This window comes from Dasypus novemcinctus, chromosome 7, assembly GCF_030445035.2.
Source record: "Dasypus novemcinctus isolate mDasNov1 chromosome 7, mDasNov1.1.hap2, whole genome shotgun sequence".
Classification (NCBI taxonomy): domain Eukaryota; kingdom Metazoa; phylum Chordata; class Mammalia; order Cingulata; family Dasypodidae; genus Dasypus; species Dasypus novemcinctus.
The window spans coordinates 50030593-50046693 of record NC_080679.1 but is presented as its reverse complement, the minus strand read 5'-3'; the positions used below and the strand labels follow the sequence as shown (position 1 = coordinate 50046693).

At 34.0% G+C, this 16101-nt stretch overlaps 1 protein-coding gene across 37 annotated transcripts in view; it reads left to right on the top strand.

Moving 5' to 3' along the window:
- Nucleotides 1-16101, top strand: part of SLC39A10 (solute carrier family 39 member 10) — a 170299-nt gene that overhangs the window by 117212 nt on the left and 36986 nt on the right. For all 37 annotated transcript variants that reach the window (XM_058300464.2, XM_058300460.1, XM_058300458.1 and 34 more), the window contains 4 exons: nucleotides 479-1494; nucleotides 3572-3779; nucleotides 13366-13535; nucleotides 15516-15710. In XM_058300464.2, coding sequence (XP_058156447.1) covers nucleotides 490-1494; nucleotides 3572-3779; nucleotides 13366-13535; nucleotides 15516-15710 — 1578 coding nt within the window. In that variant the 5' untranslated portion in view covers nucleotides 479-489. The remainder of the gene's footprint in view (nucleotides 1-478; nucleotides 1495-3571; nucleotides 3780-13365; nucleotides 13536-15515; nucleotides 15711-16101) is intronic.

Here is a 16101-nt window from a genome sequence, read left to right as displayed (position 1 = left end):
AATGTAGCTGGCATGACTGAGAAATTAAAATTTTTATTTAATTCTTGTTAAGTTTTTTATATAGTCATATGTGACTAGTGGCAGCCATATTGGACAGCACCATTCTGAATGTTTTATCGGGTTTTTAACAAGGGGTCTGTGAGCTTGAAGTGAAATTCAAAAAAACATTCTTGTGGGGATGTATTGGTATGGGTGCAATATATTTATTAAATAATACACAGTATAGTGTGGACTTAGTAAGGGGTCTGTGGTTTTCACCTGACTGGTGAAGGGGTCTGTGGAACAAAAAAGGTTAAGAACCCCTGCTTTATTGTTTTGACATTTATTGTTTCATATTTAGGTTTTTAATACATTGCAACAATTTTTGTATATTGTATGAGAGGAGTCAAGATAACCTTTCTTGAAAATGGAAAAATAATAGTTATTTTGAATGTGTCTAGTATAAAACTAATGCTTGTCTCTCTTTAAATCTCTTTAGGAAAAATAGAAATGAAGGTACATATGCACACAAAATTTTGTCTCATTTGTTTGCTGACATTTATTTTCCACCATTGCAACCATTGCCATGAAGAGCATGACCATGGCCCTGAAGAGCATCACAAACACCATCATGGAATGTCAGAATCGGAGCCAAGCAAATTTTCAGTGCTGGATGCTGAAAATGAAAAAAACTACTATATTGAGAAACTTTTTGACCGCTATGGTGAAAATGGAAGATTATCCTTTTTTGGTCTGGAGAAACTTTTAACAAACTTGGGCCTTGGAGAGATAAAAATAGTTGAGATTAATCATGAGGACCTTGGCCACGATCATGTTTCTCACTTAGATATTTTGGCAGTTCTAGAGGGAAGGCATTTTCACTCGCATCACCACCAGCATTCCCATAATCATTTAAATTCAGAAAATCAGACCGTGACCAGTCTATCAACAAAAAGAAACCATAAATGTGATCCAGAGAAAGAGATAATTGAAATATCTGTAAAATCTGGTGATAAACATATGCATGACCATAATCATCGCTTACATAATCGTCATTTGCATTATCACCTTGATCATAATGCTACTCACCATTTTCATAATGATTCTATTACTCAGAGTGATCATGGGGAGCCTAGCCATGAACCATCAACAAAGACCAATACAACACAGGAGCAAACTGAAATTAAACCAACGAAACAAAAGAAGAAAAGAAAAGGGAAGAAAAGTAATGTAAATTTTGAGGTTATTACACCAGGTTTCCCCCCTAACCATGTTCAGGGTGAACATAATCGGGTCCACAAGCTTGATCATGTACATAATCCAGGTCATTCTCATGTACATGTTCCAGAACATAATGGTCATGAACCTGGTCATGGACACCAAGATCTCGAATCTGATAATGAGGGTGAACTTCGACATGTTAAAAAGCGAGAAGCACCACATGTTAAAAAAAGTGCAATTTATTCAGCGGCTAGTCACAAAGATTCTAATGAAGATGACCGTCAGCATGATGAGGTGAGCATAAAAAGATGTCTGATGGCTGCTCTAATGCTCAGATAATAGTGGAGCATTTTTGGTGAAGGGGGAAATAACAATGGAATAATCAATCATATGGAAACTTTTGTGGATAACAGTTTTGAACAAAGTATATTAAGGATCTGAAATCAGATTAAAGATTTTATTGGTATTTTTCTTGTACTGTTTGTTCTGATATTCTCAGATTTGGGTTCCTTAGATTTAGATATTTAAAAATTGTTAGAAAATATCTTCCTTATTTTGATTCATTATTTTTTGACTTGTTTGACTTTCCAAGTTAGTTTTTACTATTATTACACTATTGGTTGGTTTCAGGGTATTTGAAAATTGAAACCTTATTTTGTTTCCAAGTGCTTTTCAATCCAAGTTCTTAGGAAGTAACCAGAGTGGTTTCTTTTCCATTATCATTAATTGAGTGAATGAATTACTGAATGGTTCCCACCCATTGATCTAGTTCCAAAGTCAGGTATCCTGCACATATGGAAGACTTGTTTTCCTTGTTGCACTTTCTGATAGGACCTAGTTACTCATATTAGTGCTTTCTCATACCTTTAATAGATTCAAGGTGATTGAAAAAATACAATGAAACACTGCAAAAGTAGTGCGATGTGATCCTGTTTTCCTTCTGGATTTTCATTTTGAGTACTTTCACATTTAATTGGTTCTTTTTTGTTGTTTTTTAATCTCTTCACCTTTAATGTATTTATTTTTGTTTCATTAAAAGCTTATCAATGCCCTGGTTTATTATAATTTTAACACTTTAATTAGAGTTTAGAAAAATTTCTTGATTCAGTGTTTGTTCATAAGTATAAAAGGCAGCACAGAAAAAATGAGGGAGGGAAGAACTGTGTACGCTGCTTCAACACCAAGTGTGGAAAATGACCTAACCCTTTGCTGTTTCTTTTTCTGTCACTGAAATATCTGCATCTGAGTAAATATCTTTGTATTCCTTGTATAAATACATGAGCTTTTTTTTTTAACAGTTCCCCCTTCCCCCCTCCCCAGGAGGTACCAGGGATTGAACCCAGGACCTCATATACATGAAGCACACTCAACTGCTGAGCTACACCTGTTCCACTTAGCAGTTTTAAACACTGATTTTTAACATAATTTATATTTAAAATCTTACTATGCTTTTTAAAGAAATGGATCAATTTATTACTATTATATCCTAGAATCTTTTGTTGATAATCATTTGGATATTATCATTTATGTTTTCTCTTTGTATTAGATATGTGGGGTCTGCATCATTAGATCTGTTTATTTTTTTGTCCCAGGTTTGATGCTTTCTGGAAATTATCTCTGGATTTCTGAAAATGTTCTGAGTGTTAGGGTAGTACCTCATGTTGTGATCGATAAAATCAAGTAGTGAGGTAGCAAGTAAATAAGCATACCACCAGAGTGGATATATATAAAAACAGAGACAATACCACTTCCTTTGCCTTAATTCTAGATACTTGTTTTTACTGTATGGTAGAATTCAAATTTGTTTATTTTCTGCCTTTTTTTATGTACTAGTGGATGAAGCAGCCTTTTTTTTTTGTCATCCAATTTTGTCGCCCTCTCATAACTAACTAGCACTGGGCTAGAATTTCCCAATAAATATTCTTCCCAGATGTCTTTGGCAGTGGAAATGTTTCTATTATGGTGTATTTTAAAATAAAGTTACTAAAGTGCACTACATCTCTTTAAAACTGTTTCACAAATAAAAATCTCAAGTCATTGATGATTGCAATTTGACTAGGGAAGTAATTTTTCTCCTCACACCTTAGGAATCTTTGGGAAAATAGTTGAGTCATTCGTATGGATGGCACAAAGTCATTGTCTCTCATGTTGGAATGGAAAAATGGTTAAAATCCATATAAAGTCTTCGGTAATCTATTTGAATGTATTTCCATTTAAATTCCTATCAAAAAGTTTTTATAAAAATAGATAATCTGTTTATTACAGATTGTTTTCAAGTAATCAGAATAATTTTTATTATATATAATAATTTGTTTTTCTGCATAATCTTCTTAAAGATACTCTTATACTTACTTTATCAATTTCTTTGCAGTGTTTGAACGTCACTCAGTTGTTAAGATACTACGGTCATGGTGCCAACTCTCCGATCTCACCTGATCTATTTACATACCTTTGCCCTGCGTTGTTGTATCAGATTGACAGCAGACTTTGTATTGAGCATTTCGACAAACTTTTAGTTGAAGATTTAAATAAGGATAAAAATCTGGTTCCTGAAGATAAGGCACATATAGGTGCATCGGGTAAGAAGGAGCTTTAAGATTTTTCCTCAAAATAATCCCTATTGAAAGGTTTATTGCCTTATATACTTGTTTAAAAATGTAGGTGAATTAAAAAGTAAATCCAAATTGTTGATTTCCTTTTGGTTTTAGACTTTAGATATTTTAAAATCAGATTTAGATGTGCATGTTTTTAAAAAGGTTGGGAGAAGTTAGGAGAGTCAGTAGATTTTACTTTTATCTCTTATGGCATTACTGAGGAATGTTTTGCTATGGATAGCTAATTAGATTAAAAAGAAAATAAAGGTTTGGATTCTTTCTTGATGGACAAATATAAATAATTGGATCCCTAATTAAAGCTATTCAATGTTTATAGTTACTTAACCTTTTACACATGGGGGTGGGAGGAAGGATGGATAGGGCTGATGAAAAGCAAAGATTAAGTTTTTAAACAACAGGGAAGCCAGTGTTTGAGCAATGCTGCATAATTGACCCACGAACTTCATCATGGGCACTTACGGAGAGCTTCAACTAGGGTAAAACCAAAACTGTTAAACTCTGTCCAGGCTCTTATTTTTTTCATCATTTCCATTTGATTGAATAGCTCCTTAATGTTCACAGGTACCTCCCACTTAATATTTACAAAGCTTCTACTCTACAAAAGTTTGTACCTCTTCTTGAGTCCCAAATGCCATTATAATTCATTCTTTTGCTAAAATCTGGAAATCTTTGACATTTCTTTCTCTTAGCTTTTTTCCTTTGTTTTTTTCCTTTTTTTGTTTTTCCTTTGTGTATTTAGTTATCAAGTTCAGCGTATCTCCTAACCTTGTACAGTCTCTCGTAACTTTAGTACAGGTCCTTCTTGTTTCTTTATTGAATTATTGAAATAATTCCATAACTTTCTCTGCCTATGCTTCTATCCCTCTTGCAGAACATCCTTAGCACTTAAGCTAGATTTATATTTCTAAAATGCAAATAAGAATCTCTAATACAGGGAAACGGACTTTGGCCCGTGGTTAGGGCGTCCGTCTACCACATGGGAGGCCTGCGGTTCAAACCCCGGGCCTCCTTGATCCGTGTGGAGCTGGCCCACGCGCAGTGCTCATGCGCGCAAGGAGTGCTGTGCCACACAGGGGTGTCCCCCGCGAAGGGGAGCCCCACGCGTAAGGAGAGCCGCCCAGCGCGAAAGAAAGTGCAGCCTGCTGAGGAGTGGCGCCACCCACACTTCCCATGCTGCTGACAACAACAGAAGTGGACAAAGAAACAAGATGCAGTAAAAAGACACAGAAAAACAGACAACTGGGGGAGGGGAGGGGAATTAAATAAATAAAAATAAATCTTTACCAAAAAAAAAAAAAAAAAAAGAATCTCTAATACAGAGTTTTTTCGTTACAGTGATAGGCAACACTTATTTAATAATAATTTTATTTTATTTAACAAGTAGTGCAGCCGCTGTTCTATACTCAATTCTTTTACCTCTCACAGCTGTACTATCAGGTGGGGAATGTTATTATTCCCATTAACTTTTCCAAGGTCACAGAATTAGTAAGGAGTAGAGCTGGGATTCAAACCCAGATAGTTTAACCATTTTCTGTCTAGCTTTATATGCTAGGTGTTTTACGTGCATTTTTTTTTTCACTAATTTTTTTTCACTAAATTATAGCAACAGGAAGCTGAGCAATAGAAAAGTTAACTTACAAACAATTCCTAGACTAATAAATGACAGAGCCCACAAACCTTAAGGTCTGATATTAAAATGCCTGGGCTCTTAATCACTATGCCATTGTGTTCCGAACTTAATTCCAATATTACCTTCATGGTTTTTGTTGTATATCTGTACACTATTAAATATTTTTTCATTATATACCTAATATTGAAGTATATCATTCCTACAGGAAAATACATAAACAAGTGTATAGTAAAATTTATGAATTTACAAAATATGCAGTCATAATGCATACATCTCCCTATACATCTCCTATACATCTCCCTGCATTGTGTGAGATAGTTGCTATAAACTATGAAAGAGCATTGTCAAAACACCTACTAACTACAGTCCGTATCTTATATTTGGTGCGTTTTTCCCCCCAACCCACACAGTCATTAATATCCTATATCAATATAATATATTTGTTATTCATGAGAGAACATTCTCACATTTCTACTGTCAACTACAGTTCATCTTGAGATAGCTCTTCTATTAATTATATTTGGTGAATAAAAAAAGGCTTAGAGAAGTTAAGTAATATGTCTATGATCACATAACTGGCACAACCCTGATAAAAACTAGCATACTTCATCTGAAGCCTATGATCTTAACCACTATCCTCTACTGCTTTGCTAGAATCAAGTGGCAGAGAGATGTGGATAGTTTATATTTAGTAGTGATTTGATAGATAATGCAGATACAGGCAGAAAAGTTAGAAAGATAAATACTGGTATACGTAAGAATGGATTAGTCAGTAACAAATCCAAGGATAGTCTTCTAGAATTCAGTCTGACAAGATCAGTAAAAGCAAAGAAAAAGGGCCCACAAACTAGATTTGAATTCTGATTTTAGGACAGATAAAATTTTTCCTCTTTCCTGGCTTCATGTTCACTGTTCTCTATAGAGGAGTTAACTCCTTGAGAGTCACAGTCCCTCTCAGGTGGCTCTGAATTCTCACTGTGGCAGGAGAAAGGGGAATCCAGGTCTGAGATTTTTAATTTAATTAAAGATAAATACATTTGTTCCTTATAGGGAAAAAGGAAGACTGAAAGATTGTCTGATCTAGAATTAAAACTAATAGCTGGCTTTTTTTTTAGGCTTTTAAAGTATTCTAGGTGTTTTTTTTTTTTAATATCAACCATGGATTGTAACTTTTAGTTACAGTTGTATATGTTATAATATTGTTATAATCCAGATATTTTAACAAAGCTGTTGATAGATGCTTGACTATAGTAACATTGAAAATAACAGTTTATTTAACCTGAAAAGCCTTAGGGGAAATTGTACTTGCTTTGAAAACAAATACATGAGTAATAGTGAATATTGATTAGTTGTTTGCAGGTGGTTATTAGCATTGTCAGAAATGAAGCTTGAATTAATTATGTCTTGATAGATGTTAATAATTGCTAGAGAGAATGCCCTGACAGTAATTATTTCTAATGACTGCTACATCATTGAGAAAGGTTAACTTGTTCTATATAAATCTCCCATAGTGATACAGCTACTACCTCATTAACTTTGTTCAAAGACTGCTCTAAACAAAATATGCTATATACTCTGTATGGTAGAAATAGTTTCACAGGATTGGCACATTTAGTCATAGAGTTGACCCTAGCTTAATTACCATGGGGGGCTTGTGAATAGGCCACTAAGCATTTTCTGCCAATTAAAATGCTGAAACAGTATAGAAAACTGCCATCTTGCACATGCTTTGAACCAAGTTAATTAGAAAGTTTCCACAGATGAGCACTTCTTTTTAAAAGAATGCATTTTCTTTCTAGATAATGAGAGAGAGTGTTGGTGAATAACTAAGCTTGAAGACCTTTAACGTTTAAAGCAACCTAATTTGCAGAATAAGTGAAGCTTGTTTCAGACATTTAGCACTTTTTATTGTATATGGTATCTTGGGTACAAATGAAGAAAACATTTGTTAGTTGAATTTAATAGTTTATATATTGTTAGTTCAGTATAAGTGTTATGAAAGAGTCCCTTTTTTCCCCTTTGTACTAAAGAAATTTTGTTTGAAAAAGCATAACAATTTGATTAGAAATCAAAACAATTTTATTAACTGAATTGCTCTTTTCTACACCTAGGAAGTTATGATTGAGATAATGTAGGTCTAAATTTAAATAAGTTACAAGGACTAAAAGTAACTTTTTAATTAGCACAGGAAAATACTTCAATTATAGCGACTTCACAGAACTTTACATTGCTTCTAAAGGTCAAAAGGATTCTGATTGTCCTTGAACAAGATTTACAAATTGTTAGGAGAAGGGCTATTACTTCAATTTTTCATGCTAGAAAGCTAAAATTATTTTAAAAATAAATAATTGAGAATAAGAAACATATAACATGCACTTACATAAGGAGAACAGTAGAACATTTTTGCTAATGAAACATACCATGGAAGGCTTGAAATCTGTAGGAAATATATGGGAAATTTCTGATTTATCTGAAAAGGGAAATCTAGCCCTTTACTCTTTCTTATTTCTTAGCACTAGCAAGAATAAATGACAATTTATGTTAAACAATGTTTTAGTTTAGTGACTGCTAAAACAAAACCATACAATGGGTTGGCTTAAACAGTGGGAATTTATTGGCTCAGAGTTTTGAGGTAGGAGAAGTCCAAAATCAGGGTATCGTCAAGGTGATACCGAGAGGACTGGTACTCTGGGGCTGGCTGCCAGACATCCTTGGCCCTTGGCTTTTCTGTCACAAGGAGGTGCACATGGCTGCCTCTCCTGGCTTCTCCCTTCTTTCCCATTTCCATTGACTTTCATTTTCTTATTGTGGCTTTCTCTCTGTCTGAATTTCATTCTGTTTGTAAAGGATTCTGGTAATAGGAAAAAGGACCATTCTATTTCATTTGGGCCCCTGGAGTAACCTCATTAAAAGATCTTATATACAATGGGTTCACACCGACATGAGTGGATTAAGTTCAAGAACATGCTTTTCTAGTGTACATAGCTCCAAGCTACTGCAGATGGGAAATAAATATTTTAAATTGATTAACCTCACTACTTATGTATATTTTTAGGTAGCATTGAAATAAGGATAAGAATAGTCTGGTAATTTTATGTAGTTACAAGTTAGTTTTTTAGTGGTCCTTTTGTCCTTCTCCTTCTATCCTAATTAGCTCGAATTTTGAAATATTGATAGCCACTTGGGTTAATAAAGTTGGTATTCATTCTTATTTTTCATGTTTAATTATACTTATTTTTCTTATAGATTCTCTTTTCTGTAAAGCCATCTCTATGAGGTAATTACATAAATAATAAATAAATCACTTGGTCAAGGTTTCTCTGAAAATACTATAATTTAGTGAAGGACTAAGAGGATTAAGGGTTAGAATATTTTGGGTTTAGTTTTGACTTTACCATTTTAACTAGGTAGTTAACACTTGACATCTCTGTGCCACAATATGCAAATCTGTAAAATAGAAGGACATTGGTGCCAATTATAAATATCCAATTGTGTTCTGCAAGATACTGGCTCATTGAGATATACTGATAGGTTCTGTGATCCAATAAATTGGAGAAATGCTGCATATTGTATTCTTCTTTCAGAGATTGACACTGTTCATTAAATAAAGGAACCTTTTTAGCACATTACCAAAACTTGTTTGATTAAACTCTCCCCTCCCTCCCCCTTTAGAATACCACCTATTAACATCTCACAGAACTGAATGAGCAGTTTGGGAAATGCTGATGTAGATAATTAAAGTCTTCTTAATTCCTTGCTGTCACTGTTGGTATTAGCTAGTATGTTGCCAATTTGAATTGCCACTAGTGAGCAAGGAATTAACAAAAAACATCTTTATAAAGGTGCAGAGTAAGTGGCATGTTTGAAAATATTTTTATAATTTCCTACACTGTCAATCAAAGCAATGTCTACAAAAAGGAGTAAACTGTATTATAATAGTCCCAATTGTGCCCTCTTTTTTTTTTTTTTTTAATTTATCCCCCCCCCCCCCCATTGTTTTTGTGCTTGCTGTCTGCTTTCTGTGTCCATTCGTTATGTGCTCTTCTATGTCTGCTAAGGGGCACTGGGAACCAATCCTGGGACGTTCCAGAGTGGGAGAGAGGCATTCAGTCTCTTTTGCCACCTCAGCTCCCTGGTCTGCTGCATCTCTTCTTGTTTCTTCTCTGTGTCTCCTCTTGCTGTTTCATCTTGCTGCGCCAGCACTCTGCATGGGCCAGCTCTCTGCTCGGGTCAGCTTGCCATGTGGGCCAGCTTGCCTTCACTTGCCCCGAGACTTGAACCCTGGACCTCCCATATGGAAGACGGGAGCCCAGTTGCCTGAGCCACATCTGTTTCCCCCTCTTTGTTTTATATACCAAAAAGAAAATGCTTTTGAAAGGTATAGGATCCTTTTAAGTCTTAGAATTTAGTTATTTATTTTAATCAATTAAAAATCTTTTCCAGGTAGCCTTCAAAATATTTTAATATAGCAAGGTGTGTTCTTCATAGTTCCTTCATAGTTGAAGGAAAGAGAAAACTCTTTTAAAGAGTTAAATAAGATATTCACAGTTTTATGCAGATTGTTTAATTTTGATCTTTAAACAGCCACATTTTTTTCTGATTCTTGACATTTTGTGTTGTTCAACAACCAATTTATTGACGTTGATTTTACCATATAACCAATAAACAAGAAATATATCTGTTGTTTTTAAAAAATGTGTATATGTGCATATATGTCTCCTCTCATTTTGGAGGGTCGGCTTTCTAAACTTGAAACGTCCAGGGGGTACATTCCTGTTGGATTCCACATAAATGGAACTCTTTGAAAAATATTGTGAGAATGGTGTTCCCTAGTTGGGCAATGCTGTGACCTTAATTACTTATGCAAGGCTTTCTCCTCCTCTCTGGGATTATGATATTTTCTTGTACTTTCTTAATTTGAGTTGTAACATATTAAATGCCAAAGATTTTCTAACCATAAAGGGGGCTTATCTCTTTCAAAGCATTTCTTCTCTTAGTTCATACATTTGCTTCCTCATGTGTTTAAGAAAGGAATGTAGTTCCCACAGCTGACACCTAGGAAATTGTGGCTGGGAGTATGCCGTATTTGTAAAATATACCCATGTGTGCACACATGAGCTTATATACCTTTTCAAACACAGACCCTCCCCCAAGTATCTGTGTAAGCACTTGGCTAGTTTCATGTGTATCATTCTGCACATGTTTAGTCTTCATTTATAGTATACTTAGCTCACCATTAACATATTGGTAAATTGATTTCACTGAATTAGATTTTAGTTAGCTTATCATTTAGTGACTTGATTTTTGGCTAGCTGACCAAAAGCCATTTGAGATTGTGAATTATCTTAATTGCAAGATGTTTATGGGTATGTAGAATCTTTCTTGGACTCTTCACATTTGGATCACCCTTAACCTGAAGTTAATATTAAGAGAATTTTAGAGGGGAAATAATATTTAGAATAATGTTTAGAATAATACTTAGAATAATGTTCATTTTTAAGATTAGGGAATTGAATCACATTCTCCTGTCAACTCTTAATGAGTAGAATTTTATAAATATGCTTATAAGTATATGTATGTAATTTTAATATGGCCTTAAATTTCATAATGTAAAAAGATCAAAATTTAGAATAAACTTCTAATGCTAATATTTCAGTAGCTTGTTAAATTATATTTGTATAAGTTGTTAGTCATCGCAGATCTGTACTGCATCATTAATGACAATCTCTCTCCATATTGAGAAATATAATTTCTATCGCAAATGACTCTATAGGCAAATCCAGAAATGGACAAATATATGTTTTCCATTTTAGAATAAATCAGAGTAACAAGATTTGTCCAGCAGATTTTAGCACCTTAGTCTGGTTATGTGAAGTTTCTTTACAAAAAACAAAACAAAACATAAACTTTTACTGGGTTATTTTGTGACTAATTCTGGTACATTTTTGGCCAAAATAGTTCTGATTAATAAAAATTTCTAAAAGTGTTGAAAAATCCTAATTTTTTACTCTGTTCTATATTTTGGGTCTTATCTGTAGTTCTGATGATCCCTTTCCACATATACTTACATTATGAGCAGTAAGATTTTTTTTTCTCCTATAGAATATCTTGGAATACTATGAATTACTAGCTTTTCCAAGTAGCTTAGTACATTTTTAAAGTTCTTAATCAAAGTTGCTTATGGGTTGATTGCTTTTGCAATAAATTGCTTTTGATTGGATTTTTGCCAAACTAAAGAAAAATTTATTTGGAAAGGGAGAGTTGGGTCTTCCTTTCTGAGACAGATATTTTATCTTCAGGTTAATGTTTTTGTTAATAACTTCAACTATTTAGTTGAGTTGAGTTGAGTTATAAGTACCTATCCCTTTTTAGGGGGGTACCTTTTAGTCTCAACCTTTGGGGAATCTTTCCCTTATCCTTTGGTTCCAGTAACCATGATCTTGCCTTTTTAATGGCTCTGTCTCTGACTCTGGCTTCTCTGGACCTGCTTCTTCCTTGTCCCCAAATCCTTGCAAGGATGGAGCCATTGAATCCAAGTGTAATGACTAGATCCTCATTCTCTACATTTGCTTGTGTTTGGACCTTGTTTGCCCCATTAGCTTCCCCATATTTATTTCATGATTATCTGCTGATAGAGCTTCTGTTACTAACAGATGACCTAAAGTTATAATTATATGAGCTCATGAATTAATAGGAAATTAGCTATTGTGTTGTTATTGGATACTGTGACTATATCCACTGGATAAATACAATTCTATTGGTAAAATTCAGCATCTAGTGGGTCAGTTTCATTTCCTTAACTCTCTGTACATTTTCCTTCATGAAAAATGCATTTGTCCATTAGGATAACTGAACATTTTCATCAAGGAAAATGAGACTATATATAATCTTTCAGAAGATTTATAGTTATACCAGATTTGATAGAAAAATAGGATTTTAGCTAAAAACCTTTATAAAATTGATTCAGGGAAATTTTCTGTAGATATTAAAATGAGCAGAATTTTAAAAACTAATAACACTTGTATTTAATTTTAGGCCACTTATAGAAAGTAATCTCTATATTCTAAATTAAAGTGGTCTATCTTCCAACCACTGGCATTTATTTCTGGTTTCTTACTTGATTATGAATGCCTAGATAAAGAAATATGCTCAGACTTGTCTCCACCACACCTATATGATTCTCATGTTGTATTTGAAAATATTTCTTGTGTTCTGAGCCAGTCATAATTATGTAGCAAGATAAAAAGTGGTAGATTGTACAGAAAGCGAAACTAGAGAAAAGAGGTTGGAACTAGATTGAAAAGAGGAAAGATCAAGGAAAACAGGAATAAATTATTTTTTGTAAAAAGAAAAAAGAAACACAGGCTACTGATGACATGGCTTTTTATTACCTCCTTATGTGACTATATTCCCATTTTGGGTACTTATGTTAAGCTTCTTAAACTGCATATTAGAAAGATATACACAGATTGCAATGCATTGGATATTGACTTCCTGTAATGCACACAGGAGAGTTTTATAATTATATTCTTTTAAATAGACTATGTTATTGCTGTGTCTATACCTTTAGACATTGGGAGAAATTTATTTACACTCTAAATAATAAGAATGAAACATAGCCTTAAGTCATTTTGAGTTACTGTTACTAATATGGTAAGCCACCAAAGGTAAAATTTTTAATTTCGTCTGAGTCTCTTGATTGTTTTTTCAAATGCTCAAGTTGTTTATATGTCATGGGGATTTTGTTTTGTTTTGTTTTGTTTTAAACACAGCAGTGCTGTAAAAGAAGGTTTCTTAAAAAGCATAGTGGGAGAAGACATACCTTTCTTCCATGACTCATTTGTCTTTTATTTATTGTTCTTTGAAACTTTTAAATCTATATGGTAATACTAATATTGACTATTAACTTTTTTCCTACAGCATGGATTTGTGGTATCATTTCTATCACTGTTATTAGCCTGCTTTCCTTGCTAGGCGTGATCTTGGTTCCTATCATTAACCAAGGATGCTTCAAATTCCTTCTCACATTCCTTGTTGCACTAGCTGTAGGAACAATGAGTGGAGATGCTCTTCTTCATCTACTTCCCCACGTAAGAAATCTTTTTTTAATCTTTAAAAAAGTTAAAAGTATGAATATTTAAACTAAAAGGGATCATTAGAATGAAGTTCTAAAACATGCTACAACATGGATGAACCTTAAACACCATCTTAGTGAAATAAACCAGACATAAAAGGACAAATATTAGATGATTTACTTATGAATTATCTTTAATAAACAATTTAATAGAGATAGAAAGTGGATGAGAGGTTACCAGGACTGGGAGGACAGGGGAATGGGGAATTATTGCTTAATGGATTTCTGTTTGGGATGATGAAAAAGGTTTAGTGATAGAAGATGATAGCATGATATTGTAAAAGTAACTAATGCCCCTCAGTTGTACACCTGAACATGTTTAAAATGGTAATGTTGTCGCACACACAAAGAAAGAATATACAGAAAAAAAGTCAATAAGTGATTTATTTTTTATCTGTGTGGTATATCAAGAAAGACTTCAGAAGAAATTTATAAGTGGTTTTGTAATGATTGTGTCTATCGTAGCCACTGTGCTATGGCATTTTCAACTCATCAGGAGGAGGCGGACATTGTTAAAATATTTTAGGCTTTTAGCTGTTTACACATGGATATTTCCCCAAGTTTTCTCCTAGAATCAAACTCGTTTTCTTCCCCTTGGGGATATTTCTAATGATATGATCACAAGCCCATACTCTTAGTACCATGTTTCTCTTTCAGATATAGGTCCGATTAGAGGAATTGAAGTGAGAACAGTGTTTAAGTGCCAGTTGACTGACTTATTTTTTTCTTAAGCAGGATTAAACATAGCTCTTACCTCTCTGGTCTTATGATCTTTGGGAGGTTTAGAAACTACTTCTGTTGACCACTAGCAAATGGGGAAAGAATGCTAAACTCATAAGGAAGGAAAATATTTATGTTTAGTTCCCTAACTTTTTTTTTTTTTTTAAAGATTTATTTTATTTATTTCTCTCCCCTTCCCCCATGTTGTCTGCTGTCTGTGTCCATTCGCTTTGTGTTCTTCTGCATCCTCTTGCATTTTCCGGCAGCACTGGGAAACTGCGTCTCTTTTTTTGTTGTTGTTGCATCATCTTGCTGCGTCAACTCTCCGTGTGTGGGGTGCCATTCCTGGGCAGGCTGCGCTTTTTTCACATGGGGCGGCTCTCCTTGTGGGTGCACTCCTTGTGCATGGGGCACCCCTATGCAGGAGCGCTCCTGTGTGGAATGGCACTTGTTGTGCGAGGCAGTACTGCTAATGGGCCAGTTTACCACACAGGTCAGGAGGCCCTGGGGATCAAAGCCTGAGCCCTCCATATGGTAGCCAGACACTCTTATCAGTTGAGCCACATCTGCTTCCCAGTTCCCTAACTTTTAAGTTCACTAAAGTTAGCATTATGAAACTTTTAAGTTTCATAGTGTAAAAAAAAAACTTTATTCATGAATGCATTTATTTTTGTTAAAACTTTAAAATGCAGAAAATTACACACACATTTAAGTATACATTCTTGCTGATGTTCCACAGTATATTTAGAGGTAGCAGCTCATTACCTTGAAGTAATTTAGAAAAATCTTATAAAGATAAAATCAGTTTAAGAAAGAGATTACAGGGAGTTATAAATGGCGACCTACTGGTGAATTAATGTTTGTGTGTTTTGTTTATTTTTACTCAACGTTAGGCATTTAGTTTGGTTACATTCATTCCAATTTACAAAAGCCTTACTATTCCCTATTGTCTTACTGCTGGCTTAATTCTTTCTCTATAATATGTATCTTACCTTTGTATTCATTTGAGTTTGTGGTCTTTGTTTAGAGCTACCATGGAATATTGTACTTTCTAGGTCACTGAGTAAGGCATATTGAATGGAAGAATACTTACCTTTAAATAAGATAATATCTAGGGTCTTGAAAGGCGTATTCCCTGTGTCTTTTAGGAAATTATAATCTGTTTTGAAATAGCATTTGGTTACTTACTTAAGCTTTTTTTCATATTCTCTAATAGTCTCAGGGTGGGCATGATCACAGTCATCAACATGCACATGGACATGGGCATGGACATTCTCATGGACATGAATCAAAGAAGTTTTTGGAAGAACATGATGCTGTATTAAAAGGACTTGTTGCTCTTGGAGGCATTTATTTGCTATTTATCATTGAACACTGCCTGAGAATGTATAAACACTATAAACAACAAAGAGTAAGTATTTTTAATTCTTAATTTCATTTTCTGAAATGTAAAACTCAAAGCAAGAGCCATTTTTTTCTGGCTATTTGCTTTTCTTAATTGTGGTATTGTATATTAAATCTGTCTTTTAACAGGTAATCTTTCCTTTGATCTTTGTCATTTTATGTTATTGAATTTATGCTGACATTTATAATCAGATCTGATCCTCCCAGTTTCAGTTAATTTGTGTTGCATCTTACCTACGTGACTTAAATAGTTGAAAAAAAATACTGGCCAATTTATGCCTATTACAAAAAGGTAAAAATGTATAAACAGAAGCAAATCTCATCAATCTTCCTAGGAAATGTTTTTAATTATAAACAACTTTCATTTCAATATCTTAGTGAAAACTTTTTCACACTTT